Source organism: Oryx dammah, unplaced genomic scaffold (assembly GCF_014754425.2).
Source record: "Oryx dammah isolate SB20612 unplaced genomic scaffold, SCBI_Odam_1.1 HiC_scaffold_28, whole genome shotgun sequence".
NCBI lineage: Eukaryota > Metazoa > Chordata > Mammalia > Artiodactyla > Bovidae > Oryx > Oryx dammah.
The window spans coordinates 58272884-58289390 of record NW_024070212.1 but is presented as its reverse complement, the minus strand read 5'-3'; the positions used below and the strand labels follow the sequence as shown (position 1 = coordinate 58289390).

Sequence of the window (16507 nt, the reverse complement as noted above, 5' to 3'; positions counted from 1 at the left end):
TATACAAGGGAAAGAATGTGTAGCCACTTTTCCCATTTTTTTAAATTAATGTGACATTAACTTGGACTTTAATAGCTTGATATTAGATGTGCTCAGTCAGTCATGTCCAACTCTTGGCGACCCTATGGACTGGGGCTCACCAGGTTCTCCTATCCATGGAATTCTCCAGGCAAGAATACTGGAGCAGGTTTCCACGCCCTCCTCCAGGGGAATCTTCCCGACCCAGGGACTGAATCTGCGTCCCTTGCGTCTCCTGCATTGGCAGACGGATTCCTTATCACTAGCGCCACCTGGAAGGACATGTTCATTTCTCTCTCTTTGTGTTTCCAACTAAAAATTTGACCAGTATAAATTTTCTGGGCTCTAACCAGAAGTAAATTATTTGATTTGCAGGTTTAAAAGAAGGAATTAGTCAGGCTTGGCTCAGCCCCTTTCTCTTTTTGTATTAGTCTATCTGCAGAAAGAATGCATTTTTACTTGCTCTCCTCCCAACACTAATTGAATAAGACTTCATAGATAATGCTACTGGAAGGTTTGGGTTGATAGAGTTCTGTCTTTGACTGGATGGATACACTTAATTCAAGAATTCAACATTAGAAAACATGACTCTCATCTATATCATGTCTCTCAATAGCTTTTTTCAGTAATGAAGCTACATTTTCACGATCATCTGTATGACTCCTACATTTCTCTCTCAAATGGTTCTGAACTTAGCAAGGAATGAAGGATGTGTTTACTGACCTCTCTCCCCTAAGAAGCTTATAATCACTATACTGGGGTCATGCTGAACATTTATCAGGGTCCATAACTCAAGATCACAAGGGGAGAAATATTTCTTCCAACCAAAAGAAGGGGAGGAAAATTTTAAAAACTGAAGCAACTGTAAGGTATAAATTCTTCCTCCAGAATAGCCAGCAAAACTCATCTTATTTTGCTTAGCCACAAAAGTTACATGATCCTTCAACAGAAAATAGGTTATGAAATCTGGATTTTTAAGAGTGATATTAAAGAGTTTGAAACCATCCTTCTTAGAGCGGAATTAAAGGTTTTCCTGATCATGATCCCAGAGTATCATTCTTAAAGTGAAGGCCCTTCACTTATATGTTGTAATGTCTTAAAGATGGCCATCATGTTTTTAAAATCATATGAAAATATTAATAAAAGTAATAGCTTTATTCAATAATCTGCTTCTGTCAAACCATTAAAACTACAAAATACAGCTTTGGTATCTACATATTTTAAATATTAATGTCTAACTTTACCTCCACCATTTTTAAAATTAATCAGCTTCTGTTTGCAGGGGGAGAGTTAAAGATACTGCATTATACCTCAATAGTGTAATGACAGGTACAAGACAAAGGTTAAACATATATCCCTCAATACTTTTTGTGAAAAGCATTCCAAGCCATTTTGCTGTTGCAGGTGAATTTTGTAGAAAGTTAGCTATATTATATCTCCATGATCTTTTTAATAAACAGATCAATTTCTGGATGTTTCAAAAAGAAAACCCAAGCTATGGTAGTTCATTTTCCTCACCATCTATTCAGTTACTGCTGTTTGTTGTTTAATAAGTCATGTTTGACTCTTTTGTGACCCCATGGACTGGAGCCCACCAGGCTCCTCTGTCCATGGGATTTCCCAGGCAAGAACACTGGAGTGGGTTGTCATATCCTTCTCCAGGGATCTTTCCTACCCAGGGATTGAGCTGACGGTCCCTTCCCAGGTGGCGCTAGTGGTAAAGAACCTGCTTGCCAACGCAGGAGACAAAAGAGACTTAAGTTCGATCCCTGGATTGGGAAGATCCTCTGGAAGAGGGCACGGCAATCCACTCCAGTATTCTTGCCTGGAGAATCCCACGGATGGAGGAGTCTGATGGGCTACAGTCCAAAGGGTGGCAAAGAGTCCGACACGACTGAAATGACTTAGCACGCTCCTGCATTGGTAGGTGGTATGGTTGCCACTGAGGCACCAGGGAAACCATTCAATTGTTACCAGATCCTATTATCTTTTGACTATCACTTAGTTTTTCAAAATCACGGGTTATACTCTTCTTTCTTGATAATACTACAAAAACTTACACATACTAAAAGTCACAGGAAAGCGAAAGTGTTTGTCTCTCAGTCATGTCCAACTCTTTGAGATCTCATGCACTGTAACCGACTAGGCTCCTCTCTCCATGGAATTCTCCAGGCAAGAATGCTGGAGTGGGTTGCCATGCCCTTCTCTAGGGAATCTTCCTTACCCAAGGATCAAACCTGGGTCTCCTGCACTGCAGGCAGATTCTTTACCATCTGAGGCAAGACGTTTGTCTTTAATTCTAATGGGAACTACGATTGTCTTGAGAAGTGCTAAAATGTACTTCTTGTTTACTCTGTGTATCTTTGCAGTAAACAATATCTTCATATTTTTAGAAAACTACCTATTTTAACCAGACAATATTTATAAAAGTCCAATTTTAAATGGATCTTAACAAAACAAAATCCACCTCTCACAGATCTATTTGGTGATAAAGGGAATAGTAGAGGCATACTGAACATTAAAAATGAAACTAAAGGCATCTTCTCAACTATATTAGGATAGAGGAAAAAGACAAAATATCCCTGCTGAGGGAAAAATTAAATTTATTACCATTTTGTATGCTCTTACTTGGCTTTTGAAAGAAAAGTATGTTAAGTTAAATAATATCATTTCCATGTAGGTTATCTTTGTCATCTTCAGGTTTGTGATTGCTGTTCCTGTTCAGTCTTTTAAAGGAAAAGATTGTTCAAGTTAAAAGAATCTTGTAGATAGTAGCAAGTATAAACTTTTAGTCTTTAGCTTTTCTTTAGCCATCTAGACAAAAAGAGACTTTCACTTTCAAAGTGCGTTGCAGCATTACTTTATATAAAACACACAGGATCTAGGAAATGTAAAACAAGTACCTGGAATTACCCCAATCAGTACCAATGCCTGAGAGTGATCCTCTTGAGTCACTTGCATATTTGTAAACCACTAGCAGGCACTGTTTACAAAGCTCGACCAGGCGCTGGCAACATTGAAGCTGCAAAGGAGTCACCATTTCCGGGCTTTTACTGAAAATACTCTCCCAAGAGGATCTGTTGGCATAGAAACAGACATGATCTCATGTGGCTGTTAAAAATGGCAATCAACAATATCACTTACTTAGCAACAAACCAATAAATAAAAAAGTATAAATGGCCTCACATATCTGAAGTGACTACATATGGTTAAAGTTATCCAGTAAATATGCAAAATGAAAGGTAATCTTTCATTATGTTATGTTAAAAAATACAACACAGAATTCCTATCTTTAAAGACTTAACTGATGCCTGCTCTGAGTAGCAACAGGATGGTTTCCCCACAGCTCCTAAAAACTGAGTTACTTTACATTGAAGGAATTGTAAAACACTGAGCTAATTTTAGGTATTCTAGAAATACAGATTTTCTAGGAAGCTATATTTATTTTTATATTAATGATGATTCCACAGATAAAAAAGTCACTGTAGCTTAATTTGTGATCTCTCTGAACCAACAAAATTTAGATTAATCCCATGATTATGACCACCCCTTTCAAAACATGTTCATATGTAATTATGTCCATGATATTCCTAGAGCACACGCTCTATACTGTAGAAGTAATGTAATCTCAACAAGTGCTGCCCTGCCGCAGTTCCAAAGGCAGTGTCCTTCAGCACATTCAGCTTAGCGCACAGCACGCAGTAGTACACAGTGCCTTGGTAGACTTGAGTGAGCACACGTGTGTGTGTGTGCATGCGTGTGTGTGTACACATATATATTTGTTCACAATTCCTAAGCTGACTATTATGACGCAAATGAGAAAACATGTTACTACCCCACCAGCATCGGGAAAGAGAGCGAGAGACTGATTTCCTTAGTGTAACTGAAACTCCTTTCAAGCTTCAAGGGGAAAGTTTGCTTTGAGACTTGGTAATGGTTCAAGTCCCATTTTACATAAACCAATTCACTTAATCCTCAGAGAAAGAAAATACTAGATTTTAAGAAAGAAAAAAAAATGTTAAGAAAAATATTTTTCTGAAGAACTGCATTTCCCAATGGGAAATTCAAAGACTCCATTTTCAATCTTCTGTGGATATTTGATATCTTTGGAATTTTTAAAAAATGCTGTAGGCACTCATAAAGGTATTTTTTAGCAGAAAGTCTATTGTTTATTTTTTCAGGAGAAACATGGTCCCAAAAAGACAGCATGTCATCAGTGAATGACATATTTTCTTAAAGGGAATAAGATTCAAATAAGTAGACTGAAAGGAATAAACTTTCTTCTATGTTCTGAGATGTTCAGGGCTAATTATACTATTTTTATTATTTAAAAGGGATTAAAGGTTATTTTCATTCAAGAAACAGTAATGTGTTAGTTAAATTAACTCTAAAGTTTCATTTTATTACTAAATATAAGAAAAACTAGATATGACATACATGTTTATATATCTATATTTGTATATATATACACATATATGTCACCAATTTACTATGTGTGATCAAGAAAAATATTGGAGAATGCCAATTAATAAGGGAATTTTTTTTTATAATATGTCTTGGCCTAGCAAGTCTTACATGCCTGGGTTCAGAGAAATTACAGTTTCATATGAATGTAAATACACAAAGAAACTGTTCTGACTCTTGACTGGGCACTTTTACATTCTCTTCCCTGGGGTTCTAGTTATTTCCATAAAAGTCTACCTCCATCACCACCCTCTCTTCTGAATAAGAAAATATTTCTATTTTAATACTTTGGAGCCATTTGATTAGATTAACTATCAGATCACTTACATCATGGTAATTTTTGTTTTCCTGACTTGAAGTAAGAAAAGAACAAATAAAATGGAAGAAAGACAAACGAGCTTCTTTTATCAATATAACACCTTAATTTGACATAATATTCTGAGTAACATGTGAATTATAATATGGGCAGCTTTGGCTTTTCATTCTGTCATTGTTTCTTAAATACTGAAAATAAACATGACAAGGTTCTCTACCTAATTTTGTTGTGTATGTTCACTACCACTGACCAAAGGCTACATTCTACACTATTAATCCATATTTAAGTGTCAGAATGCCAGAATCACTCATAAAGAAAAAAGAAAATGACCAGGACTTGCTTTGCTTGGCACTAGACTAATGGTACCCCCTCTGCAGAAAAGAAACCTATTCTTCAACGAGTGTTTAAGAACTGTGTCCCCAATCTCCTAACCTGCCATCTGGCACAGCTGAGTAATGTGAAATCCCTCTAGAGCACCACAGTATCTCAATTTTCAATACTAACACAAAAATTTGAAGTAACTGAAAGGACAAAGAATAATTTATAACACTAATGCCTTAATCAAAGAACCCAGGGTCTTATCTGCCTTCTTTCTGAATCAAAATTCCAAGGAAATGGGAGGATCAAAATCCACGAATTCAGAAAGAAAAATTAAATGGTTAAAAAGTTCTCTCTGGCACTCCTGAATCCTCAGAGAAATATGAAAAGTAACAACTTAAAATGACATTTTAAAATAATATAAGAACAAGATACAGAATACTGAATAACCTGGTAACAAAGGGGAATCATTAATGAAATCTAGAAACTTGAAAAGCCACATATTATCCAGTAATTCAATAATTTTCACCACCTTTTTCATGAAAAATATTTAATAAAGCAGCTATCTAAAAGATAAAACATTCATTTCTTTTTCTTCTAGTAGGAGCCCTAATGAATGATCGAGGAGCCCAAAGGTAAGTACCAGAAAGAAGAAAGTAAAAAAAAAAAGAAAAACGGGATATCACCAACTGGATATCAGCTCAGAAAGATTAATGAGCTGCAAAGTACTAACAACACAACATCCAACTAGACTGACAGAGAACAGTAAGAGTCACATCATTTTATTAATAAGTAGCATATATGATATGCATACATTTTCACGTAGGCATATAGCTCAGCCTAGAAGCAGACCCTTGCCTTAGAATATTCCTTACAATTTCTTCCCCCAAGATTGTTAAAAAAAATAAAACAAATAAAAATAGAAAGCATTTCTATGATGAATTTCCATAAGAAAATGTCTTTCACTAAATGGTCTAAACTAGATTCTTTTCTCTGAGGTTTGCATATCAGGGTTTTGAGTGAAGATGTGGTTTTTTCCAAATAATACATTCCTTCTCCCATAGGCCCCTGCCTCCTCTCTTCCTCCTCCTGTAAGTCTAGGCTGCAATGTTCCTTCCCTTGGACACCTCTTGTGAGCTCTATGGCCCAAGTTTAAGTCCCATAGCTCCCAGGCTTGCCCTATCTCAGTAAAACATGGTAGATAATTTTATTTATGAAAATTCCAAGAGCTAGTCCCTTGGAGAGGACACATTCAGAACGTGGAGCATCATTCTGAATAGCACTCCCAGGAGGCTGCATGTGATTAAAAGAGTCCCTGGGCATGGGCTTCAGCAGCCTGAAAGAGCGAGACAAAAGGGTGAGCATGTTTTCTATTCAGTGTATCAGCAAAACCCCTGGGCCAACTGTCAGAAAATCAATGACAAACATCCACATTATCTGATGTTTTGAGATGTGGACAGGGAATGGTTTATTCATTTTGTTTTATTATTGGGAGTTGAGACAGGCAGTGGCAGAAATCAAGGTGGCTCACAGTTATTTGGATTATATTATTTTTCCAAGAGTTTTATACCTAACTGTGAAAGCTGCACCTTTTATTAAAATCATTCCTTTAGAACTAAGAGTAGATTTTTTACCTAGACCGCTAGGTTGTTAGATCAAAGGCTAAAGAAGTGTACATTGACTGGACATGATTCAAAGAAAAAGTAGAACTATTCTGGATTCAAAGTGCCAACCAAACACACACCCAGCATTATCTGACTTCATTAAATTAAGGAACCTGAGGAATGTCACTTGTAAAGGTATCAAATAAAATCTGGTGTAAAACTCATCTTTACAAACCACCAGGTTTTTAAAGCAATGGTTAGAGAGAGGAGGTCAAATCAAATACAGAGCTATTCCTGCTCCATCTGCTCAGTTTGATGGGTTGAGGATTTGGCTAGTGCTACAGGGCTTGCAATACAGTAAGCTTGGCAACCACTGGCAATGCTGCTTTGAGAAGGGTGAATAAAGCACAGAGTTAAGAACTTGGACTCTTGACACACATCCTGAGTTTAAATGCAGGCTCACTATGAAAATTTGGGCAAGTTATATACTTTATGCTCCAATTTTTTCATCTATGCAATGAGAATAATAATAATAGTTTACTCAAAATATTGTAGTGGCAATTATAAAAATATGTAATATATAAAACAGTATCAGACACTTAGTAATCCTCCAAAAAAATGTTATTTACTTTCCTTATCATTATCAGTAGTAATAGACACCACCAGAGAAATGTGAGTGGAATACTGTTCCAGGAACAAGAAGAAAGGATTCAAAGTAAATTACCAAAATAGAGTCACCAGCACCCATTTCAATAGCTGACTATCTCACTGTCTTCCATTTGTGAAAAGAAGCTGAAATTCATGTTCAACATTCCAACCAATGGATCAACAAACAGAAAGAAAAAACTCTAATTATGATTTAAAATAAGGGAAATTCTGTAGATAGTCAGCAACTAAGGGTCATGGAGTACAGTTCAAATGTTTCATTTAAATCTCAGTAGAAATAATTTATAACCGAGACTATTCTCAGATTTCATCACAATCCAGAGCACCTTATGGATTCTCCCTGTTGGTGAATGGTAGCTGAGGAAAATTATGGTGATGAGAGTAAGTCTACAAATGGTATAAACGATTCAGTACTAGATGAGGTGAATATTTAAACAGAGGACATTCAGATCATTTCACACTAGAAAGGCTGTTAAGGTTTTACCCAAAAAAGACACAGTCTGGGTCTTTACATAGGATTCATATAACGGAGAGGAGATTGGATAAATGGGTTTGTAGAAGGCAGTCCAATCAGATACTCATTGACATTAATAGTTGGAAGAAAGAAAAAAGAAAAATTTTAAGATATTTGAAAAAGAATCAATTTGTTTAGGGGGAGCAAAGTTTAACTAGGAGAGTAATGAGAGAGATGACAGGAAAAATAATAAGAGATTTAGCATATTAGAGAGTCTTGTATCTTTAAATAAGAAATCTAGACATTAACAATAAATGAAGGAAATGATTACAGATTTTAGGAAATGACTGTGACATTAGGATGGATAAGGGAAACAAAACACTAGAGGCAAACATGCCTAGGAATCTATCAATTTCACTTAGCCTTTCTCCCTTAAAGGCTCATCATATCTGAAATCCTACAATACTTTGTGTCTCTTTCATAATCATGACTTTTCATGTATCTTATTTTGGCTAGTAGGGACAGCAGAGTTTATTGATTAACAGAATGAAGACTGGCGCCAGGCTGCCTGAGTTCAAATCTCAGTTGTACTAGGTCCTTAGTACCTATCTGTGCCTCAGTTTCCTTCTCTCTGAAATGAAGATAATCATAAAACCTGCTTCAAAGTGATGTTATGTGGATTAAATCACTTAGTACATGCACAGTGCTTAGAACAATGACTGGCACATAATAAGTGGTACAGCATTAGCTATTATCGTTTTTAAGTTTCTTGAGGGCAGTGTTAGTCACTCAGTCATGTCTGACTCTTTGTGACCCCATGCACTGTACCCTATCAGGCTCCTCTGTCCATGGGATTCTCCAGGCAAGAATACTGGAGTGGGTTGCCATTTCCTCCTCCAGGGGATCTTCCCGACCCAGAGATCGAACCCAGATCTCCCGCACTGCTAACAGATTCTTTACCATTTGAGCTACCCCTGGAAGCCTCTTGAGGGCAGGGACTGTATCAAATTCAGCACTCCAAAAGTATTTAAATTATCAAGTAAATACTAGATAATTGTTAGGAACAAAGAAGAACAATCTTGAATTAAATAATTGAGAACTGTTAAGAAAAATGAAAAATTATCTACAGTAGCTACAGTGGGGATGTGATAGAAAAACTAACAAGATTAGCCCATGGCGGAAAAGACAGTGAAGGAGAAAAAGGACATGGATGCCCCTAAGATACCAAATCTGTATGACTGGGAGAGTAATAATGGGATTTGGGGAAGTCCAGAAGGGAAACCATTTCTGAATAAAAGGGAGGTATGGAATGCTTGGCTTTAGATACCTTGAAGACAGTGAGTCACAACAGCTTTGACAGGACTGAAAGTCTGGAAAGGAGCAGGAGTGTAGCCATGATTCTGGAAGATGGTTACATAAAGCAAACAGCAGAAGAACCATAAGGATACTGATGTAATTGAGTTTTTTCATTAGGAATACTTTCTCTCCATTGAATTCAAATTAGTTAGGTGGTATTGTGTTCACAGCCATCATCTCATCTACATCAGCTTAAATATTATAAATTATAGTTAAGCCCTGAAACTTATATGCAGTTACAAAACCACATTTTAAGGGAGTAAAGAAATTCAGCCATTTGATTGGGCTATCTTTATAATTAAATAGTGAAAGGTTAAAAAAAAATGACAGTAATAGAAAATAACTTAAAACTTACCCTGAATCACAAAAACAGTTCCATAGACCTTGGCCATGACTCCAGAGTAAGCGATTAAAAACTCGGTTGAAAATCCTATACAAATTCACTTCCTCAACATCAGGTACCTTCCAGATACGTGGAAGAACTGTGCGGATACTTGTTTTTACTATGTCCAAAACCTAGTGCAAAAACCAAAATGTTTAAAAATCTAGGTGTATATGTATGTGTCTAAAATTCAAAGATGAATATATTTAATTCAAATATGACTACACACACACATACTGACTCACTCATTCACTAAAAGACAGTACAGAATGAAAAGTCCAGAAATAGATCCAGTATTTATGAAACTTTGGTATATGACATAAGTGGCAAGTCTGACCATTAGAGTAAGAAGACATTAAATTTTAAAATTAAATTTCAGTTAAATTTAAAGTAAATCAATAAACAAATTTTTTAAAAATAGTAATATTCATGAAAAAAATAGCTGAAGCTGAAATCATTACTTTACTCAACCCACAAAAATCAACTCTACAGTGATTAGGGCTTTAAGTTTGAAAAATAAGTCATTAAATATCTTATTTAAAAGTATTAGTGAATATCTTTTATCATGGGTTAGAAAAAAATTACTTAAATAACAAAAAAGTATAGAATATAAAACATTAACAGATTTTGATTATACTAAAATTAAGAACTCTGGACATCAAAAGATATCTTAAAGGCAATAAAAGATCAAGCTACAAGCTAGGAAAATACATTCAAAACATATACATCTAACCAAATAATAGTATCAGGAATATATAATGAATGCCTAACCAACTGTTAATATACATACCAACAAATTAACAGAAAAAATAGACAAAAACACATAATTCAAAAAAGAAGAAAACTATGACCAATAAACATAATGAATAAAAATTGAGACTATAATTAGATATCATTTTCCAACCATTTAATTGACAAAAAGTAGAAGTCTGACAATACCAAGTATTGGAGAAATATGGATCTATAGTATCTCAAACAAAACTGGCAGGATTACCAACTGGAAAATATTAGCTGGGCATTAACTCCTAGAGTTGAAAATGCATATATCCTATGACCCAGAAAGTTTATTCCTAAGAGAAAATCTCTCATAGGTTAAAAAGCAAGAGCATGTACAAGAATGTTCAAACTGGTCACAATTGTAGACACCTGAAGAAAACCTAACTCTCCATCAGTGAGAAAGTGAATAAATAGTCATAGGCTCATTCCCTTAAGACTTTTATACAGCAGCTGAATGAAATAAAAGGGCACATAACATAGACCATCTTAATTATTAATGGTTAAGTTTTAAATGGCAACCCACTCCAGTATTCTTGCCTGGAGAATCCCATGGACGGAGGAGCTTGGTGGGCTACAGTCCACGGGTCGCAAGTCCCAAAGAGTCAGACATGACTGAGTGACTTCACTTTCACTTTCACTTTTAAAAAATACATACCAGTCAATACATACAAGGTGCAACTTTTTATAAGTAAAATGGTTAAATTTTAAAAAATACTTATGAGGAATACACATAGATATAATAAGATCATATTTAAAAAGGGAGCACTGAGGAATACTGAATTCCAGAAAATGTCTACCTGAGACATGAAGGGCCAAGGGGATAGGAAGGGACTTATTTGATAAGATAATAGGTTATTGCCAAAATCCTTGATTTGGGTGTTGGGTTCACAAATGGTACAGTAACTTAAGAACACTATTTAATAAAAGCAGGCCATATATGGACCAGTAATGAGAGAGTATCACAAAACAACGGCTAGGATTAATCTAATTCTGGGCAACTAAAATCCTAAATATTCTAAAAAAGTATAAATTCCAGAAAGCTACTTTGTCTAGTTTGACATATTTAATATTTTTGCAATTCATGAATTTCCAATGAAATGTTTTCTTAAAAAGTAAATATCACAAATATAGTATCCTAATTTCAATTCACCAAAGTAGATTTTTCATTTCTTATTTTATTCATCTAATATAAGGAACTGACTGTAAATATGACAGTAAAAGATGAAAAAAGAACAACTTTCAAACATAAAGGCTGATAAAAGATACAATTTTTTTCCATAGGCACAAATGTATAAGAGAATTGGAAGCAGATAGAAGAATTTAATTTGTTTCTCTTTAAAACAGCCATATTTAAAGAAGTGATATTAGTTCTCTCCGATGAAGGCAAATTTAGAATAAACATATGTTTAAAAATCAACTTAGGAAAAAATATCTCCAAATAACATTTTATTTATAGAAGAATATCAACTACAGCTTCTCAAATTAGTTGTGTAAGCACCACGGTGCCGTCCTTTCCTGCTCCAGCCTCTTTCACTGTGAAGTGGGAACAGTATGTAAACCAAAAAGGGATCGGTGGTGTGTGGGTTGAAGGGGAGAAGAATGAGGAAAGATAATACCATCTGTAATAAAGTAGCTTGTGAAAAAAATTGTCCCAGAAAACCTTGTTATTACAGATAATGAAACCTTAATTATGAAGAGGGATTTAAAATTTTTAATATGAATTATTCACAATAATACTGATAAAACATGCACATCAGACATTAATTCACACTTTTTTTTTTAACAATTGCAGTTGAGCTAATAGTTTAACCTCGTATTTTTAATGTGGAAAACGGGACTTATGATTGATGTGATACAAGAATCAACACTAGCAGTAAATGGTGAATTTTAATCAATTCTCTTCTCAATTTTTCTTCCTCCTTTCTATGTATTAGTGAGTAATAATTTATCCAAAAGTCATAATGCAGGAAGAATTTTAAAAAGTAGCAAAGATAATCCATAAACTGGTTTTAAGAATAAATATGAGTTCTATATAATAAATGAAATTAAAGTGTTAAAAAATGTTAACTATCTTCATTTTGTATTCTATTATTAATTATTCAACTTTAAAGTGACTTCCCTGGTGGCTCAGTGGGTAAAGTGTCTGCCTTCAATGCGGGAGACCCGGGTTCGATCCCTGGGTCAGGAAGATCCCCTGGAGAAGGAAATGGCACCCCACTCCAGTACTCTTGCCTGGAAAATCCCATGGACTGAGAAGCCTGGTAGGCTACAGTCCATGGGGTTGCAAAGAGTCGGACACGACTGAGCAACTTCACTTCACTTCAAAGTGACATAGGGCTTCCCCACTAGCTCGGTGGTAAAAGAATCTGCCTACAGTGCAGGAGACATAGGAAATGATAGGAAATGCAAGTTTGATCCCTGGGTGGAGAAGATCTGCTAGAGCAGGACAAAGCAACCCACTCCGGTATTCTTGCTAGGAAAATTCCATGGACAGAGGAGCCTGGCAGGCTATGGTCTATGGGGTCACAAAGAGTTGGACACGACTGAAGCGGCTAAGCACACACACACACACACAGTGACAAGGCATTTGAGATGACAGGTTATTCGTTTCTTTCTGAATATGTGCACAGTGAACTGCATATGATGCATAAGAGCCAAAGAGGAGGGTGAGTAGCATGTACAGGCTGCTTGCTCCGTGCCGAGTACTGCACTTGTACATCGCTCAGAGGAGACTCTTGGCCACTACCCTGTTTATGTTTTATTCTTAATTTTGATGGAATTTTAAAGCATGATGGCCTAGTATACTAGCCTTGCTGTTATTATTTGTTGTCTTAGTTAATAAGTCATCTTCAGGTCTTTTGCGGCCCCATGGACTATAGCCCACCAGGCTTCTCAGTCCATGGGATTTCCCAGGCAAGAATACTGGAACGGGTTGCCATTTCCTTCTTCAGGGGATCTTCCTGACTCAGGGATCAAACTCCTGTCTCCTGCGTTGGCAGGTGGATTCTTTACCACTGAACCACCTGGGAAGCCAAAACACATGGCTAAAAGCAGCAACTTCAGAAAGTGGTCAGAGAGTTAGGGGTGGGGAATGCAGCTGCTCCACTCCTAATGTTTCCTCCAACATGAGGATGGATAGACCTTCAGGCCTCTTGCATGCCAGCAAACAGCACTGCCTGAGGAGTGATTTCCCTGACTGTGGGACTAGCATGGTCTGGGCAACCCACGGATTTGTTTCTTCTTTGCCAGAGTGCCTACAGGAAAGATACATTCTCTTTTGCTTCCTTTGCCTTTCAATTTCAAGCTCTGGTCCTGGAGAAGGGAGTGGTTTAGAGAGACCTGTAATTTAGAAACCATAAGAGAATAAAAACAAAGGGATCAAGAGCCCAAACCCTTCATCTCTCCTCTGAGTCTTCATATAGACTCTCCACTGCCTGTGTTCACCTGGTGAATTTCCATGTTTTACCTCAAGCATCACTTCTTCAGGGAGAACCTTTGAGTTCAATTCAGTTCAGTTCAGTTGCTCAGTCGTGTCCGATTCTTTGCGAAACCATGAATTGCAGCACGCCAGGCCTCCCTGTCCATGACCAACTCCCAGAGTTCACTCAGACTCACATCCATCGAGTCAGTGATGCCATCCAGCCATCTCATCCTCTGTCATCCCCTTCTTCTCCTGCCCCCAATCCCTCCCAGCATTAGAGTCTTTTCCAATGAGTCAACTCTTCGCACGAGGTGGCCAAAGTACTGGAGTTTCAGCTTTAGTATCATTCCTTCCAAAGAATACCCAGGGCTGATCTCCTTCAGAATGGACTGGTTGGACTCTCAAGAGTCTTCTCCAACACCATAGTTCAAAAGCATCAATTCTTCGGCGCTCAGCCTTCTTCACAGTCCAACTCTCACATCCATACATGACTACTGGAAAAACCATAGCCTTGACTAGATGGATCTTCGTCAGCAAAGTAATGTCTCTGCTTTTGAATATACTATCTAGGTTGGTCATTCTTCAAAGGAGTAAATGTCTTTTAATTCCGTGGCTGCAATCATCATCTGCAGTGATTCTGGAGCCCCCCCAAAATAAAGTCTGACACTGTTTCCACTCTTTCCCCATATGTTTGCCATGAAGTGATGGGACCAGATGCCATAATCTTAGTTTTCTGAATGTTGAGCTTTAAGCCAACTTTTTCACTCTCCTCTTTCACTTTCATCAAGAGGCTTTTCAGTTCCTCTTCACTTTCTGCCATAAGGGTGGTGTCATCTGCATATCTGAGGTGATTGATATTTCTCCTGGCAATCTTGATTCCAGCTTGTGTTTCTTCCAGTCCAGCGTTTCTCATGATGTACTCTGCATATAAGTTAAATAAGCAGGGTGACAATATACAGCCTTGACGTACTCCTTTTTCCTATTTGGAACCAGTCTGTTGTTCCATGTCCAGTTCTAGCTGTTGCTTCCTGGCCTGCATACAGATTTCTCAAGAGGCAGGTCAGGTGGTCTGGTATTCCCATCTCTTTCAGAATTTTCCACAGTTTATTGTGATTCATACAGTCAAAGGCTTTGGCATAGTCAATAAAGCAGAAATAGATGTTTTTCTGGAACTCTCTTGCTTTTTCCATGATCCAGTGGATGTTGGCAATTTGATCTCTGGTTCCTCTGCCTTTTCTAAAACCAGCTTGAACATCAGGGAATTCATGGTTCACGTATTGCCAAAGCCTGGCTTGGAGAATTTTGAGCATTACTTTACTAGCATGTGAGATGAGTGCAATTGTACGGTAGTTTGAGCATTCTTTGGCATTGCCTTTCTTTGGAATTGGAATGAAAACTGACTTTTTCTAGTCCTGTGGCCACTGCTGAGTTTTTCAAATTTGCTGGCATATTGAGTACAGCACTTTCACAGCATCATCTTTCAGGATTTGAAATAGCGCAACTGGAATTCCATCACCTCCACTAGCTTTCTTCATAGTGATGCTTTCTAAGGCCCACTTGACTTCACATTCCAGGATGTCTGGCTCTAGATGAGTGATCACACCATCGTGATTATCTGGGTCGTGAAGATCTTTTTTGTACAGTTCTTCTGTGTATTCCTGCCACCTCTTCTTAATATCTTCTGCTTCTGTTAGGTCCAGACCATTTCTGTCTTTATCGAGCTCATCTTTGCATGAAATGTTCCCTTGGTATCTCTAATTTTCTTGAAGAGATCTCTAGTCTTTCCCATTCTGTTCCTCTATTTCTTTGCATTGATTGATGAAGAAGGCTTTCTTATCTCTTCTTGCTATTCTTTGGAACTCTGCATTTAGATGCTTATATCTTTCCTTTTCTCCTTGGCTTTTCACTTCTCTTCTTTTCACAGTTATTTGTAAGGCTTCCCCAGACAGCCATTTTGCTTTTTTGCATTTCTTTTCCATGGAGATGGTCTTGATCCCTGTCTCCTGTACAATGTCACGAACCTCATTCCATAGTTCATCAGGCACTCTATCTATCAGATCTAGGCCCTTAAATCTATTTCTCACTTCCACTGTATAATCATAAGGGATTTGATTTAGGTCATATATGAATGGCCTAGCAGTTTTCCCTACTTCCTTCAATTTCAGTCTGAATTTGGTAATAAGGAGTTCATGATCTGAGCCACAGTCAGCTCCTGGTCTTGTTTTTGTTGACTGTATAGAGCTTCTCCATCTTTTGCTGCAGAGAATATAATCAATCTGATTTCAGTGTTGACCATCTGATGATGTCCATGTGTAGAGTCTTCTCTTGTGTTGTTGGAAGAGGGTGTTTGCTATGACCAGTGCATTTTCTTGGCAAAACTCTATTAGCCTTTGTCTTGCTTCATTCTGTACTCCAAGGCCAAATTTGCCTGTTACTCCAGGTGTTTCTTGACTTCCTACTTTTGCATTCCAGTCCTCTATAATGAAAAGGACATCTTTTTTGGGTGTTAGTTCTAAAAGGTCTTGTAGATCTTCATAAAACCATTCAACTTCAGCTTCTTCAGCGTTGCCGGTTGGGGCCTAGACTGGATTACTGTGATATTGAACGGTTTGCCTTGGAAACGAACAGAGATCATTCTGTCATTTTTGAGACTGCATCCAAGTACTGCATTTCAGACTCTTTTGTTGACCATGATGGCTACTCCATTTCTTCTGAGGGATTCCTGCCCGCA

The 16507-nt window shown here is 37.2% G+C and overlaps 1 protein-coding gene across 3 annotated transcripts in view; it reads right to left on the bottom strand.

Annotated features, from left to right (window-relative positions):
- TTLL7 (tubulin tyrosine ligase like 7) overlaps positions 1-16507 on the bottom strand; it is a 159408-nt gene that overhangs the window by 20626 nt on the left and 122275 nt on the right. For all 3 annotated transcript variants that reach the window (XM_040232450.1, XM_040232452.1, XM_040232451.1), the window contains 2 exons: positions 9552-9712; positions 2922-3095 (listed from right to left, as the gene is read on the bottom strand). In XM_040232450.1, the coding sequence (XP_040088384.1) occupies positions 2922-3095; positions 9552-9712 (335 nt within the window). The remainder of the gene's footprint in view (positions 1-2921; positions 3096-9551; positions 9713-16507) is intronic.